Source organism: Megalobrama amblycephala, linkage group LG10 (genome assembly GCF_018812025.1).
Source record: "Megalobrama amblycephala isolate DHTTF-2021 linkage group LG10, ASM1881202v1, whole genome shotgun sequence".
Taxonomy (NCBI): domain Eukaryota; kingdom Metazoa; phylum Chordata; class Actinopteri; order Cypriniformes; family Xenocyprididae; genus Megalobrama; species Megalobrama amblycephala.
The window spans coordinates 3,397,028-3,413,682 of NC_063053.1; the positions used below are offsets into that span (position 1 = coordinate 3,397,028).

Sequence of the window (16,655 nt, forward strand, 5' to 3'; positions counted from 1 at the left end):
GAATGGTTAGTGGATAAATTTATGTAGTTGCTGTGGAGTTGATTCAACTCATCCACTAGCATGTGCCGTCATGTTCATCTTTTGTGTTGAATTGACCCTCGTTTGTGAAGCAGTCCGGCGTAAAATGACGGCATATCAACAACACTCTACTACAACAACTCTTCCTCTTCTCTAAAGCAGCCCAACATGGCCCCGCCCCCTTTGTCATGTGTTCTTGGGGGCGGGGTTTATGTAAATTTTGGGGTTTGTGATGTCACTAACCCAGGAAGAAGCTCATTGTAGTCCCTACCAGTTGTTTGTTGTAGTCCTTAAAAAGTGATTTCTGTAAAAGAAAATATCTCCCTTTGCATTGAACTTTGAGCGTCGTAACTTTGCAGATGTTGTTTATGATCAAACAGCAACATTACACACTAACTAAAGTTAAAAAAGTGAAATCATAATCACCCCTTTAAATATTTACAAGTGTAAAACTGTAATCATGAATGGCATTTTAAATGTACAAACTGTATTAATATAACGTTTTAGTGCAATTCAGTCATTGAGAATATTGTTATTTGGAAATATTGTGACTCCGTCAGCTGCATCACAAACTCCCTCACGCAGCTAATAATATTTTTGTGATGCATTGTGTATTATGTTTACAAGAAAGAATTATTGCACTATTAATCATAAATAATGACTCGCATTATAACCATAAGAGCCACTTCATAATGTTAAGATGCATTAGACATTATGATGCAGTGTTTTTATACAAAACTAATAGCAGTTATTGTTAATATGGTTGTTCCTGGAACCGTCCCCGCTCTTCTGTTCTGCAGGTGCTCAGGCGCAGACCATTTTTCACCGGCCTGCGTTTTTTTAAAATTCTGGACCTGATCCAAACCCGCACTGACATGAAGAATTGAAAGGAAGTGGCTTTACGATTACACAAAAGCTACAGTGTGACTCCAGTTAACCTCCGGCATCAAGTTAATGAGAGTCGTAGCATCATTGTCAAAGACACACACACACACGGAGACCTCGTGGAGCTCTTTTCCTGGGGTTATGAGAAAATGACCCGTACTGATTCTGTGCACAAGATCTCTCTCATTGCTGTAGTTTTCTTTTGGTCCAATTAAAGGGTTCCTGTCAAGAGAGAGAGGCAGTTCTGTGATTGCACGTTATTTAGATGTGAGTGTTTATATGCGTGTAATCTCTTAGATATGAATCAGTTTAATGGCAAACAATAACTATGGTAAAGAGGAAAAACACGGTTAATGTGATACCAGGCCTGTCCTAGATATGTTTTACCACTTTCGATGGCACATTTAACCCAGTTTTAATGCTGCAGGTTCACAAAGAAAATAAGACATGAAGAGCCTTCTTTGAAGAATATGTGAGTGTTTTTTGTGTTCGGAGTGACTTTTTGCAGTATGAGGTTGCTAGGGCTTGATCAGTGGTTTTTAGTTTGTTGCTGTGCAGTTTCTAGGATGTTCTGGATTGTTGCTAGGGGGATGCTAGGTGATTAAAAAGTATTCTGAGTGTTTTTTAGCACATTGCTGTGTGGTTGCTAGAATGAGGGTTGTTGCCAGGGCAATGCTATTTGTTTACCCATGTATTCTGATTGTTTCTGTGCAATAGTGGTTGGTGTAGTAAGTATCTTTCCCATTTATTTTTCCCATAGAGATTTTAAAAAGTATTCATTAAAGAGTAATGAGCCATGATCCATACCAGCCAGCTATGATTTCACACATATAATATAATACACACACACATACAGTGCAGTAAAATCAAATAATCGTATCTAACAAAGGTTTGTATTATATATATTATATACATATGTGTGTGTGTGTATAATTAGCATAGAATATGCCACTGCTAAGTTTACATTATGCCTCCACTGTCGTTTTGCTTTTTATAGAAATTAAAACGATTTAATTAAGTTTCATTATTTAAATAAAATATTATAAAAAAGTATAATATTAAAATGTATATATATATATATATATATATATATATATATATATATATATAAAATATGAGGGGTGGGACAGTTAATAATGCTACGAATGCATACCCAAGCCATTTGTAAACTGCAACTAATATTAACATTATAAATTACTATTAATCCCTTGTTTGAGGTACCATAAAGCCTACATTGGTAATGCGTATCTGTCTGTAATTTATTTATTTGCCAAACAATGGTAATTTTCTTTAAATCTGCCAGTTACGGAGACTTCCGGGTAAGCTGATCTACAGCAGCTTATGTGCCTTTGTGCTTTTGTTATGGAGCATCATCATTGTCACGAGTTCTCATTGGTTTGCTGGCCTATGGCGGATTTCATAGGCAGGATAATCTGTGAGCGGATCGCTCGCCCAAGAGGAAAAATTAGCTGCTGACAGATCTCGATCAACGAAAAACACATTTTATTTGATAAAAAACTAACTAGACTTAGCCAAATGCGGAAAAAAATCATAATTAAAACTATTTTTTATAGTATTTCATTTTCTCCATAGAGAATTTTTTTTTAATGAAAGCGTAGTCCTACTGTAACTATCAGAGGATGTTAATTGATAGTCTGTGTGTTTGTTAAAGTCATCAGTTTGCACAATTTCAACTTATTTTTTAAAGATTCTGATATTTTTACAAACCCGATTCCAAAAAAGTTGGGACACTGTACAAACTGTGAATAAAAAAGGAATGCAATAATTTACAAATCTCATAAACTTATATTTTATTCACAATAGAATATAGATATATCAAATGTTGAAAGTGAGACATTTTGAAATGTAATGCCAAATATTGACTCATTTTGGATTTCATGAGAGCTACACATTCTTAGCAATAAGAGGCAGGACAGTTAAATGTACATAAGGAACAGCTGGAGGACCAATTTGCAACTTATTAGGTCAATTGGCAACATGATTGGGTATAAAAAGAGCCTCTCAGAGTGGCAGTGTCTCTCAGAAGTCAAGATGGGCAGAGGATCACCAATTCCCCCAATGCTGCGGCGAAAAATAGTGGAGCAATATCAGAAAGGAGTTTCTCAGAGAAAAATTGCAAAGAGTTTGAAGTTATCATCATCTACAGTGCATAATATCATCCAAAGATTCAGAGAATCTGGAACAATCTCTGTAAGGGTCAAGGCTGGAAAACCATACTGGATGTCTGTGATCTTCGGGCCCTTAGACGGCTCTGCATCACATACAGGAATGCTACTGTAATGGAAATCACAACATGGGCTCAGGAATACTTCCAGAAAACATTGTCGGTGAACACAATCCACCGTGCCATCTCCCAATTGACCAATCTCTATAGGTCAAAAAAGAAGCCATATCTAAACATGATCTAGAAGCGCAGGCGTTTTCTCTGGGCCAAGGCTCATTTAAAATGGACTGTGGCAAAATGGAAAACTGTTCTGTGGTCAGACGAATCAAAATTTGAAGTTCTTTTTGGAAAACTGGGATGCCATGTCATCCGGACTAAAGAGGACAAGGACAACCCAAGTTGTTATCAGCGCTCAGTTCAGAAGCCTGCATCTCTGATGGTATGGGGTTGCATGAGTGCGTGTGGCACGGGCAGCTTACACATCTGGAAAGGCACCATCAATGCTGAAAGGTATATCCAAGTTCTAGAACAACATATGCTCCCATCCAGACATCGTTTCTTTCAGGGAAGACCTTGCATTTTCCAACATGACAATGCCAGACCACATACTGCATCAATTACAACATCATGGCTGCGTAGAAGGAGGATGCGGGTACTGAAATGGCCAGCCTGAAGTCCAGATTATTCACCCATAGAAAACATTTGGTGCATCATAAAGAGGAAGATGCGACAAAGAAGACATAAGACAGTTGGGAAACTAGAAGCCTGTATTAGACAAGAATGTCACAACATTCCTATTCCTAAACTTGAGCAACTTGTCTCCTCAGTCCCCAGACGTTTGCAGACTGTTATAAAAAGAAGAGGGGATGCCACACAGTGGTAAACATGGCCTTGTCCCAACTTTTTTGAGATGTGTTCATGCCATGACATTTAAAATCAATTTATTTTTTCCTTAAAATTATACATTTTGTCAGTTTAAACATTTCATATGTCATCTGTGTTGTATTCTGAATAAAATACAGCTTTTTTGGAATCGTGTTTGTATTTATTATAGCCTACTTATATTTATTATAATTACATTTTATTTATTATTTATAATAGGCTGCTAATACTCATTATGATATACTTATTTTTAATTATTAGTTTAAAAAATACTTCTGGCATACATTTAGATTGACTCAATGGTGTTTTTTTATTTGTTGACTCATGTCTGATACGTTTAAAGGTGAAGTATGATGTTTGTGTGCGACACTAGCGACACCTAGTGGATTACAAAAATACAGCATATTTTGCAAACGCACGTTTCGCATGTCACGCCTTCGTCGACTCAAACGTCACAAAAGCTCTTACAGGTGCTTGTGAAAGCACGTCTCAACAGGTAAATATGGGCTACTCTCAATAAAAGGTCAACATATTAGAAATACTTTTCGCAGTGTTGCTATTTGTCATGAGCAAACTAACACTGAAAACGCGAGCGTCTCGCATATTAGCTATAAACCCATTCAACGTAACTGCATCGGCTACATTTTTTTTTACATGATGCACCACCCAGCATACCCGGTTAAAAAAGTCACAGTATATATATATATTAGTTTTTCACTTGCAGTTCTGCTTTTAACCAACCTTGTAGCTCACAGTAGGTCTGTATGTAAAGGTTTGTTATCGTCCAAAATTAATTCTCCTATGTAGCAAATGAATTGGATTTTTACTTCTGGAACTCAGCTGTTGCAGTCTGTGGTTGTGCTGTTTTTTGTTTGGTTGCTATAGTGTTGCTAGTATGTTTTCTACTGGATCAAGTTGAAAGAGTGATAATTCTCAATGATAAAACAGGTCTCTAGGTGTGAGACCCAAACCAGAGCTGTGCACCTGTTTTAGCATTCACCAGGTGAAAAGCTCGCATTAAGCACCACCAAGAATAACAGAGATGAAGAAAAGAAAAGCAAAATAAAAACAGGGGAAAAAATCAACAAAGCATAAATAAAAGAAGCAGTAGGAAGTGAATGATGCGCTGAGGGAAACAGTGTGAGTTCTTCTGTAAAGAAAAGGCATAATAAAGATCTAAAAAGCCCTCAATGACCAGTTCATTTCCACATATGGTACTTCACGTCCATTCAGCATCTAATGAAGGGTTTCTTCTTAGCAGGTAGGCTCATTAGCTCGCTCAGGCAGATGGTGTTGCGGTGGGAACAGGATGGTGGTCTGTACTACATATGTGCCACGTCTGTGAGGAAACTGCTGGACGTTACTGGACAGCTGTAGAGGCTGATCACTGTGACCGGTCCAACCAAATCCCATGACAACTTGGTGGAGAAATTCAGGACTTCTGAGATGCAACAAGAAAACAAGGTAAAGTTCATTATGATGCACCTGCACTGAAACACACTCATGTAAGCACTTTTATTTATTATATATTTTCTATTTTACCATGCTTTTTAAAGATATTGTGGCTGCAAACAAGGAATGAATCCCAGTATGCACACTACATGTATGAAAATGATGATGAAAATGCATTAAATGGCCAAAAGCATGCACAGATTCTAATAAACAGGTTTCAGTGATTTCACTGAGGACAAACTGCAATGCATGTAATGACGTTCTAGGGAACAGTGTGCTTTCAACTCTGTTGCAACAGTTTATGGAGTGTGTTTCTCTATTCCAGTATGACACGCCTGAGCACAAAGCAACGTCCATATAGACATTATTTACTGGTGATAATCTGGAATTATTGCAATAGCCAAAGCCATTTATTAGAAAGTGGTTTCTATACTATTGACCATAAAGTATAGTATGCCAAAGGTGCTTGTTTTGAACTATTTCTAGAGGATTTGTAATGTTTGCATCCATGCATTTTTTTTTGTATTTAGGCTAATATTGCCCACATCCTATTGTGTTATAGAAGAGGATGAGTTTGCAGTATTCAGTCTTCAATTAGGGGAACTTTTCTGTATTCTGTTTTAAGCCTGTGAAGCCTGACATGAAATAATAGTCAGGAAATGGAACAGTTTATTGAATCTTTAGACTATATATATATATATATATATATATATATATATATATATATTATATACACACATTTTTTTACTACATCAGGCTTTTATGGAAGTGAGAATATGGAGCTCATACTTGAGGAGGAAAAGTATGCAATTTGGTGCAGATGTTGATATTTATATGGAACACCGTTACTGACAATCGTCTTTTTGGAGATTCTCCAGCTTTGTTGTTGTTGAGCTGTTAAAGCTCCGCCCTCTTCTGTAAAGGGGGCGGGGAGCAGCAGCTCATTTGCATTTAAAGGGACACACACAAAAATGGCGTGTTTATGCTCACACCAAAATAGAGGCAAATTTGACAAGCTATAATAAATGATCTGTGGGGGATTTTGAGCTGAAACTTCACAAACACATTCTGTGGACACCAGAGACTTATATTACATTTTGTTTAAGGGGCATAATAGGTCCTTTATAACTGATTAAATGCTATTGTCATATAAATCAAAACCATTTACTGTATATTAGTTTTTTCATTTCTGTTTTTCTCAGAAATGAAAATGTAGTTTTTAATGTAGAATTGCTTTAAATAATGCAGTCATTATAATCATGAATTTTTTATTTATTTAAAATGGAAATAATTGACAGTCGCACATCTAATTTCAAGATTTTTAAGGGATAGTTCACACAAAAATGAACATTTATTCGCCTTCCAAAACTGACTGAACACAAAAGAAGATTTTTTTTTTTTTTGTCCATATACTCTAATGGAAGTCAATGAGCTCTAATGTTGTTTGGTTACCAACTTTCTTCAAAATATCTTTTGTGTTACACAGAAGAAAGAAAGACATGCAGGTTTGGAACAACATGAGGGTGAGTGAATGATGAGAGAAATGTTCATTTCTGAGAACTCTTTAAACAGTATCCAAGATGAGATTAGCTTTGATAGATGTCCTTTACAAACCAAACCAAGATTTTTATTCAGAAACAATTCATTTCATTATAATTTTATAAATTCGTAGAGGCCCTGATTAAAGAATCAGCCATTAATATGTGGTAAACAGGCCTGTGGTGTCATTGCAATACCAGTGAGTTTGTGAAAATGTCCTCACTTGTATTTATTCAACTTTTCCCATAGTGCTGATGTTATTTTTTCCTTTTTCTCTCCCCCATGACCCAGTGTTCTCCATCCATCTGTTAGTGGTAGTTTTGGCAGTGCCCTATCAGCACGAGTGCCAAATCTAAAGCACCTGTAAGACTCTTCTTTGCCAAACCATAAACAAACACGCCACACCAACTGCCAGTTTTGTCTTTCAAAAGAAAAATAAGACATCACCCAATGCAACTGATGAAACACAGCGACAGAAGCCCTAGGACCTGGTGCAGAGATGTTTTCCACAGCTCTTCCTACTCGAAAGCGTCGGCGGCCCGAAGTCGCCTTCACTCAGGGTCGCGGGGAGGTGAAGTTCGGGGATGTGAAGGTGTACCTGGTGGAGAGGAGGATGGGAAAAAGCAGGAGGAATTTTCTCTCTAATCTGGCCAGATCAAAGGGGTTTTGCGTGGACGACGCTCTCAGGTATGTCGCACAGCCCTGTTGAAAAACCAGCAGGCTGGTTAGGTATGTTTTGAAGTTTGGCAACTGGTTTATGCTGGTCCTTAGTTGGTCTTGAGCTGGTTGCTTAGGACCAGCACTTAACCAGCTCAAACCAGCTGCCATACTTCAAAACATACCTAGCCAGCATATGCTGTTTTTTTCAACAGGGAGAAAACACTACCGAATACATGAGATGAAACGCTTGCTGCGTCCCAATTCGCATACTATACATTCTAAATAGTATTCAAAATTAGAATTAGAGTGTCCCAAATTGTAAACTAGTATTCCAAAGATACCTGGTTGGTCTACTTTTCCGGATAGAATCCGAAGTGCAGATCCGTGCACACTCTAACGGTGCATTTTGCGTATCACCTTTCGGATGAGGATTTGTTTAGAACTACAAACATGAATAAAAAGTGTTAAGGCCCTGATATACTTCAAGCGAAATTCTTTTTTCGCTCTTCGTTTTGGGGGTAAAACGAAGTTCGAAATACGTGAGCGGCGATATACTGTAATTGAACATCTGATGCCGTTCACACTGCTGAGAGCGACGCTTAAGCCCAATGCAAGGGTCAGCGTATAGGGCACGTGACGTGAATTTTATCTTCAGAACGCGCACCGCCGGATTTTTGTAACCACGCGTACTTGTAAGTGCAGGTTGCACATGCGCATCTAATTTTTTTTTTTTTGCAGTAATTAGTTTATCCACAAGGTGGCAACCGTGCCCTGGGGGCGTTGATTCACAAGGTAGTCAAAGAAAAACTGCATAAACAGAACATAAACAGAACCGGAACGCATGCAAGCTACAGCTACAATGGAGGCCTACATAGACGTGAGATTGTGCAAAGAGGTTAGAAAGTGCCCTCATTTGTTCAACTCTAGTATGAAAGAATACAAAGATGTTGGATTTTAACTCATGGCGAGTGATTGCTCAAAACTGCGCATGCGTTGAATGCCTGTGTACGCACACAAGTCAAGTGAAGCGTAAGGCTGTGCGTTCGACTGTGCGCGTACAATAGCGTACATGTAAAAAAAACGAAGTATACCCAGGGCTTTAGGTGAATATGTAAATATGTGCAGTGCGCTTTACTCTCAATAACAAAATAAACACAACAAAATTGAGAAATTAGCAAGCATTTTAAGAAAAGCATCTGATCATTGCATTGTAGATATGTGTGTTTGCACTCAAGCTCTGTATTTCGGCACTCCAGTAAGAAAACGTCATGTTTATATTATAGCACTTTATACAATAGATTGCTTAAAATCAAGCAGATTTACCGTATTAAACATGAAAAACAGTGTCAGTTTCTCATTTAATCAGAAGTACAATATTTCTACTATAAAGCAGCTCTGCAGTGTTCATGTGTCGGACTGTCGGACTTCCACGGACTCGTGAGGAGAAATAAACTGGAAAAGATTTTCCATGTCAAAGAAGGCGGAGCCTCAGTGCACACCTACCTTACGTAATGGCCACGGACCAATGGTAGTTTCAGACTTCCAAAACAAACTTTGATTCAGCCTGATTTTGTTCGAAATTACGTCATTTCGTTCTTCGATTTCGTTTAAAGTTTCCTGGCTTTCCTGTAGCTCAGTGGTTAAAGCATGGCACTAGCAATGCCAAGCTCATGGGTTCGATCCCAGGGATTGCACATACTCAGATACAAATGTGTAATATAATGCGATGTAAGTCGCTTTGGATATAAGCGTCTGCCAAATGCATAAATGTAAAGTTCAAACATGGCAGATGTGCGAGACCGAAGGTTTTAGTAGAGAGGTTTAGATAAATGCATTTGAGTGACTAATAATCAGTAACAAACCTGACAAAAAGATATTTATTTAGTGTTATCCACATTATATTTCATGTGCAATAGTATTGTGAAAAGACGCATTTGGTAATTAAAGGTCCCGTTCTTCGTGATCCCATGTTTCAAACTTTAGTTAGTGTGTAATGTTGTTGTTAGAGTATAAATAAAATCTGTAAAATTTTAAAGCTCAAAGTTCAATGCCAAGCGAGATATTTTATTTAACAGAAGTCGCCTACATCGAACGGCCAGTTTGGACTACATCCCTCTACTTCCTTCTTTAATGACGTCACTAAAACAGTTTTTTGACTAACCTCCGCCCACAGGAATACACAAGAGTTGCGTTTGTAGAGTGTGTTTGTCGCCATGTCGTCGAAACGCTGTTATTTTCATCCCGCAGTCCAATCACCGGGTCTGATTCCGGCTCAAATTGATAGGGTAAAATTAAAGACATGTTTACAATAACACTGAGCGCGTGCATCTCCACGTTATGGTAAGAGGCGTGACCTTTCCGGGCAAGGTTCGCTAAGCTGCTGTCGAATCACAACACAGGAACCGCTGGCACAATCAGAACTCGTTACGTATTTCTGAAGGAGGGACTTCATAGAACAAGGAAGTCATCAGCCCGTTTTTATGACAGTGGAAACAGCGGTATACAGATAAGTAAATTATGTGAAAAATACTGTGTTTTTTTTACACGCGAAACATGAACACATGTTATATTGCACACTATAAACACAATCAAAGCTTCAAAAAAACACGAAAAACGGGACCTTTAAGTTTTAAATGCATCATTATGCAAAACATGAGGAGAATTCTTCACGTGAAAGATCCACAACTTGCAGATCAACGTGTGACTACATTTCTCTCTTAAATTGAATGTGGAGGATTTAAACTGTGACAAGATAATTGACAGGGCAGTTTAAAGCAACAGAGCGGAAAAGATGCAATTATGACAAAGTAGTTTGTCCCAAAGTGTGCCTACTATTCTGGTACACACTCAAAAGTATTTACTTCAGTACATACTTTTAGGGCATAGGTGAACTGTGATGTAATTCGTTCTTCAGAATCTAGCATTACAGCTCGGCTAAGCATTAAACTAACAGTTCATTTTTCACATGAACAGAACTTGGAATGCGAACGATTACAACTCGCTGCTCAGTTTATAAATAAATCAGAATTCTGTCACACTAGAGTTTTTGATGCAAGCCCAAGACTTTTGTTTGTTTGGATGCTGTAAAAGCAGTTGTCCAAAGAAACCACATCCAAATAAGCTTGGAAAAGGTTGTATGGAATTCAAACCATCTGTGAATTCAATCTGGCCTAACTTAAATGGCACTGATGGCGCTAATGTCATTTCTTATAACTGATTGATTCAATTCAATTCAATTCACATTTATTTGTATAGCGCTTTTCACGATACATATCGTTTCAAAGCAGCTTTACAGAGAATGCATGTCAACATTACAATTTAAGAATGCAGTTTGCAAATAAGGTAGAAGCAATGAGCTCCTGGAAATAGCTGATTGATTCAACTAGTATGCATTGCAATGCAGTATAAAAAAATATTTGCAAAGTATCTCGTGCAGTGGATTAATGGCAGACACGTTAGTTCTGTGTGTGCGTGTGTAAAGTGACAAATGCATTAAAAGCATCTCTCCGTGACGAAACAAATGCACCGTGATTGTACAAGTAAAGTCAATGAACCGTGAACCAAGTGTGAAAACACACTTTTTTCCCTTTAAATCCCAGTCATTCAGATCCCAGTAGAGATATTTCCCCATTTAAAGACAGTGAGTGACATACGTCTCTCTGGCAAACAGTTAAAAGATCTATTTTTCACTGTGTAATATTTTAATTTGCATACAATTTTATGCAAATCCCAGTGATAATGAGCAGGGCAGCTGGTGTCTCCATGAGTTTCTAGACAGAAGGTTCTGTAGAAAATTATGTTGTAATAATAGCACAGAAACCATCTATTAAAACCTCATCGTGCAGCTCGGTAACTATTGATTTAACAGAATTAATCAGTCACTCAAAGAAAGAACCAAAAAGTACAAGTATAGACTAACTTGCACTATCAGGCAAAAGTTTGGAAAATAAGTTTTTGAAAGAAATGACTCTTATAGTCACCAGAGCTGCATTTATTTACTGAAAAACAGCAATATTGTGAAATATTATTACAATTTAAAATAATGCGAATATATAGTAAAATGTAATTTATTTCTGTGATTCAAATCAGAATTTTCATCATCATTACTCCAGTCTTCAGTGTCACATGATCCTTCAGAAATCATTCTAAATATGATGATTTGTTGCTCTGAATTCAAAGGCGTAAATGACTCATGCGGCATCAAAGTGTGTAATATAATAAACCGTGTGTGTGAAGTGTCGTCTGTTATTCTTCTCTTCATGGCTGCTTGGTCAGAAGCGATCCAGGGCTGTTGCTGCCAGTTTGTGCAGGTGGAGGAGCACCAGTGGGAGTTGTTCGGGTAGACGGGCATAACAGCAGCCAGCAGTTTGCCGTAGCATATCGTGCCGTACCCAGCTGAGGGATGGCACCATTCCCAGAAATGCAGCTTGAGCTCGAGCGGCCTACGGCTGCGCACTGCTGTCTGCAGCCAACCACAGGAAACAGATCGTGATGAGCCCAAAACTGACATTTTATAAGCCAGTGAGGATTTGATATCAGTAAGAGTCTGATAATACAATGCCCTATAAAAAATCCCCGGGTAATACACAGAAAGCATGTCGTGATAGAGACGGCAGAGAGACATTGCGCAAGAATGACTGGAGATTAACTGTAAAAACATTCATAATGCACATCCTATTTTATATTGATAACCATGAAGCTGTTTAATAAATTAAACTGTGATTTGCTTCCAGTGGAGTTTGATGTAAGAGGAAAATGTTCTTGCTCAGTGGTTGCTTAGGGAGCTTCTTGTGATAGTCCTTTGAAGGAATAAAAACAGGAGTCAAAAATGAGTTACGTAATCAGATTACTTTTTCCAAGTAATCAGTAAAGTAATGCATTACTTTTAAACTTACAACAACATATCTGAGTTACTTTTTCAAATAAGTAATGCAAGTTACTTTGATTTCCTATTTATTGACTGACAGCTCTCCTGTCTCCATGTTGAGAGGAATTGGGAAGTAATGCTGCATTCACGCCATGCCGTAATAGACCCTTTTCACATTTATGGCGGTGAATGAGAAAATAGATTAAAGGTGCCCTAGAATTAAAAATTGAATTTATCTTGGCATAGTTGAATAACAAGAGTTCAGTACATGGAAATGACATACAGTGAGTCTCAAACTCCATTGTTTCCTCCTCCTTGTGTAAATCTCATTTGTTTAAAAGACCTCCGAAGAACAGGCAAATCTAAACATAACACCGACTGTTACGTAACAGTCGGGATCATTAATATGTACGCCCCCAATATTTGCATATGCCAGCTCATGTTCAAGGCATTAGACAAGGGCAGCCAGTATTAACGTCTGGATCTGTGCACAGCTGAATCATCAGACTAGGTAAGCAAGCAAGGACAATAGCGAAAAATGGCAGATGGAGCAATAATAACTGACATGATCCATGATTACATGATATTTTTAGTGATATTTGTGAATTGTCTTTCTAAATGTTTCGTTAGCATGTTGCTAATGTACTGTTAAATGTGGTTAATGTTACCATCGTTTCTTACTGTATTCACGGAGACAAGAGCCGACACTATTTTCATTTTTAAACACTTGCAGTCTGTATAATTCATAAACACAACTTCATTCTTTATAAATCTCTTCAACAGTGTAGCATTAGCCGTTAGCCACGGAGCACAGCCTCAAATTCATTCAGAATCAAATGTAAACATCCAAGTAAATACTATACTCACATAATCCGATGTATGCATGCAGTATGCATGACGAACACTTTGTAAAGATCCATTTTGAGGGTTATATTAGCTGTGCAAACTTTGTTTATGCTGTTAAAGGCAAGCGCGAGCTCCGTGAGCGGGGGAGCGCCAGATTTAAAGGGGCCACAGCATAAATTGGCTCATATTTAATGATGCCCCAAAATAGGCAGTTACAAAAATGAATAAAAAAAAATCTATGGGGTATTTTGAGCTGAAACTTAACAGACACATTCAGGGGACACCTTAGACTTATATTACATCTTGTAAAAAAACGTTCGATGGCACCTTTTAAATATATATTTTTTGTGTTCCCATTTTCACAAATAAAATCTCACAACAGTGTTTTCACAAAAAAAAGAGAGAGATTGATAACGGCAGTCAGAAGAGAGAAAGATGTCAACTTGACCGTCACTCCCCTCAACGTTAACTATTTTTTGTAATTTGATGAAAAGGTAATACAATATTAAGTACAGTGTTCTAAATGTACATACTTTTTTCAAAAAATGAACATTTAAAAAACTTTGCAAGATTTACGATGCTGATTTCCGTTAAAAAGGAGCTTGATTGACAGGCGATCTAACCAGTTATAGCGCTGAATCCACCATTCTGTCGACAAAGCAGTCGGGAGTTAGTAGATTAACGTCAGTGGACTTGAACTTGAAAAATGTTTGAAACAACATTCCTTCTGATGTTCATTCATGTTTATTTGATGCTATAAATTAACTATTAGGAAGAGATGATCAGTTCACGAGCCGCTTGAACTGAGGCACTACAGCGATCTCTCATGACACATTAAAGAGACACATTTTTACATTTCACATTTTTATTGTTTAAATTTCTTTTAAAAAATACTATTTTATATCAAAAGTAACCTGCTCTGTCTTGTCTGTCGACACGTTGTCAGTGTCCTCTTTGCTCAGCAATGTATGTTTCACTGCGTGAGAACATGATGTGTGGCGTGAGAGCGGCATGGCTTGTCGGACAAAGCAACAGTAACTTAAGGTGGCGGGTCTTTGCGAACGGTCAATTAAGCATTCTATGGCAAAACTGTCAACGCCTTTAAATGAATCTGCTACGGTCACGTGTACAACTAGAAGCTCTTAGAACATTACTAGCTTATAAATTGGAATTACAACATGGCGTGAACGCACCTTAAGTACAGTGGAGTTGTGTGAGGTGTGTGTGAACATGATGGTTATTGTAGTTCTAGACTGAATGCATGCGTTTATTCATCTCACTTGTACAAAAACAGATTCAGGATCCTCAAAATGAATAAAAACAGTGAAATGCAAAATAATTTCATGTTAAATTCCACAAATATAGGCCTACTTTTTAACCATTGTATTTGACTCTGGCCTGTGATGATCCAGTTCAACCATACTAATAAGCAAAAATGACTTTAAATAAACATTGCATTTGTGATTCATTTTTGTTGTTGTTTCTTTTGCTGAAGTAAGAGTGTTTAACTTTCTTCTTCTGTATCCTATTCTTATGCAATCCAGATTGGCAGCACAGCTGAAAGCTTTGTTTAAGCTGCGCCCTCTACTGTACAGATGTGAATTTGCATTTCCTTCAGCCTAAAGCTTATTCATTTCACTTTTAGTGTGAGAAGTCCTTTACATTTACCAAAAACTTATCTTTTTTTCGTTTGTTATTAAAAAAACAAACAAGCAAGCCCAGCCCAGATGAGAAAAACTAAAGTAACACAAAAGTAATTTAAAGCAATACCTTCCATAAAAATGAACACACAATTAATTATTGTAATGCATTACTTTTAAAAGAAACTTTCCCCAACACTGCAAATAAGTCATGGAGTCTATATAGAAGGTTCTATATAGAATCTTAAAGGATTCTGTCGGGCTTAATATATAGAAGTTCCAAGTTAGTGGTTCCAATTATGGATTATTTTATGGATTTTGTTGTAATTGATTCATTTTGTTTTCATTCATTTTTAATTTTATTAAAAATTAAGTTCAAATTTATGAATTAAACATTCTTTATCACTAGAAAAAATTTAAATAACTTTTTTTGCACAGGCAAACACCACCATTATTTTCCTTAGAAACTGTAAAAAGCATTAAATATGTTGGACTCATTTGTTTTTATGACTCTGCTAATGTATCATTTCTCTGCTTTCTAGTCAAACCGGTGTTGTTATTATTACAAAATCTAAAACTATTAACTTTTCATTAACTGAAATTAAGCTGAGAATTAACGTATAAGTACTATATTAAAGACTTACTTAAACTTGGATGAAAATTAGAAATGTTAAATTTGAAGTACTACAATTACTAAAACTAAAAAAAGCATAATAATATAAAAGATTACGTTTTTTATTTGAAATAAACCTGAAAATAAATAAATAAATAAATAAGTAAATAAATATATATATATATATAGAGAGAGAGAGAGAGAGAGAGAGTATAAATATTAGTAAATATTTATTAGTAAATGTTAGTATAAATATATAGTATATATAAATATATAGTATATACTATATTATATAATATAAATATTAGATGAAAAAAACTTGAATTAGAAATGTTGCCTTGGCAATGAACTGAAATAAAAAAGTTTAAATTGAAGCACTAAAACTGAAATGAAAATTAATTAAAGCAAAAATAGAGATATAAAAAATCACATAAAAATTACTAAACCTTTAACTAAAATTATAATGAAAACTCAAAATATAAATAAATAAGCTCATTCTAAATACTATAATAGTGCATAAATAAGTAGTCAAAAAATAAAAGATTATGTTTTTTTTTTTTTTTTATGTTTATCAAACAAGCCACATTTGATGAGGAACAGAGGTGGGAAAATTAGTCTCTCAGGTCACGTCACCGGTCGATTTACCCTCAAACACTCTCTGTCTCTGGCTAATTTCAAACATCCACAGCAGTCGCCAGTCCGTTCTGCTATTGTACTTCCCAGTACGCTGATTGCAAGTACGATGTGGGTAATTTCGTTTAGCTGACTGCTTTGATGGACAGTAATTTAGCAGAGTGCTGAAAGCTCGGTGCTCAGGACTTCCACCGACTGACCGTGTGTTTGTGTCAATTTACTTGTGCTTCTGATCAGACACGTCACATCCACATCCTAAAGCAGCTCCACCTGATTTGATTTCACACTGCATAATCTGATCACAGACAACCGCTAGAGAAATTAAAAATGCAGAACGAGAGAGTGTGGGTGTGTGTGTGTGAGAATCAATCAATCAAGGAGTAGATGTGAAACTGGATTAAGGTGCTTTACAAACAGCTACTCATGTGCCACACA

At 36.8% G+C, this 16,655-nt stretch overlaps 1 protein-coding gene across 5 annotated transcripts in view; it reads left to right on the plus strand.

Moving 5' to 3' along the window:
- The window catches only part of dntt (deoxynucleotidyltransferase, terminal), a 180,857-nt gene that overhangs the window by 28,605 nt on the left and 135,597 nt on the right, over window positions 1-16,655 (plus strand). For 2 of the 5 annotated variants that reach the window (XM_048204013.1, XM_048204015.1), the window contains 3 exons: window positions 5,229-5,434; window positions 6,909-6,945; window positions 7,253-7,648. In XM_048204013.1, coding sequence (XP_048059970.1) covers window positions 7,461-7,648 — 188 coding nt within the window. In that variant the 5' untranslated portion in view covers window positions 5,229-5,434; window positions 6,909-6,945; window positions 7,253-7,460. The remainder of the gene's footprint in view (window positions 1-5,228; window positions 5,435-6,908; window positions 6,946-7,252; window positions 7,649-16,655) is intronic. The other 3 variants (XM_048204014.1, XM_048204016.1, XM_048204018.1) reach the window with 3 other exon arrangements.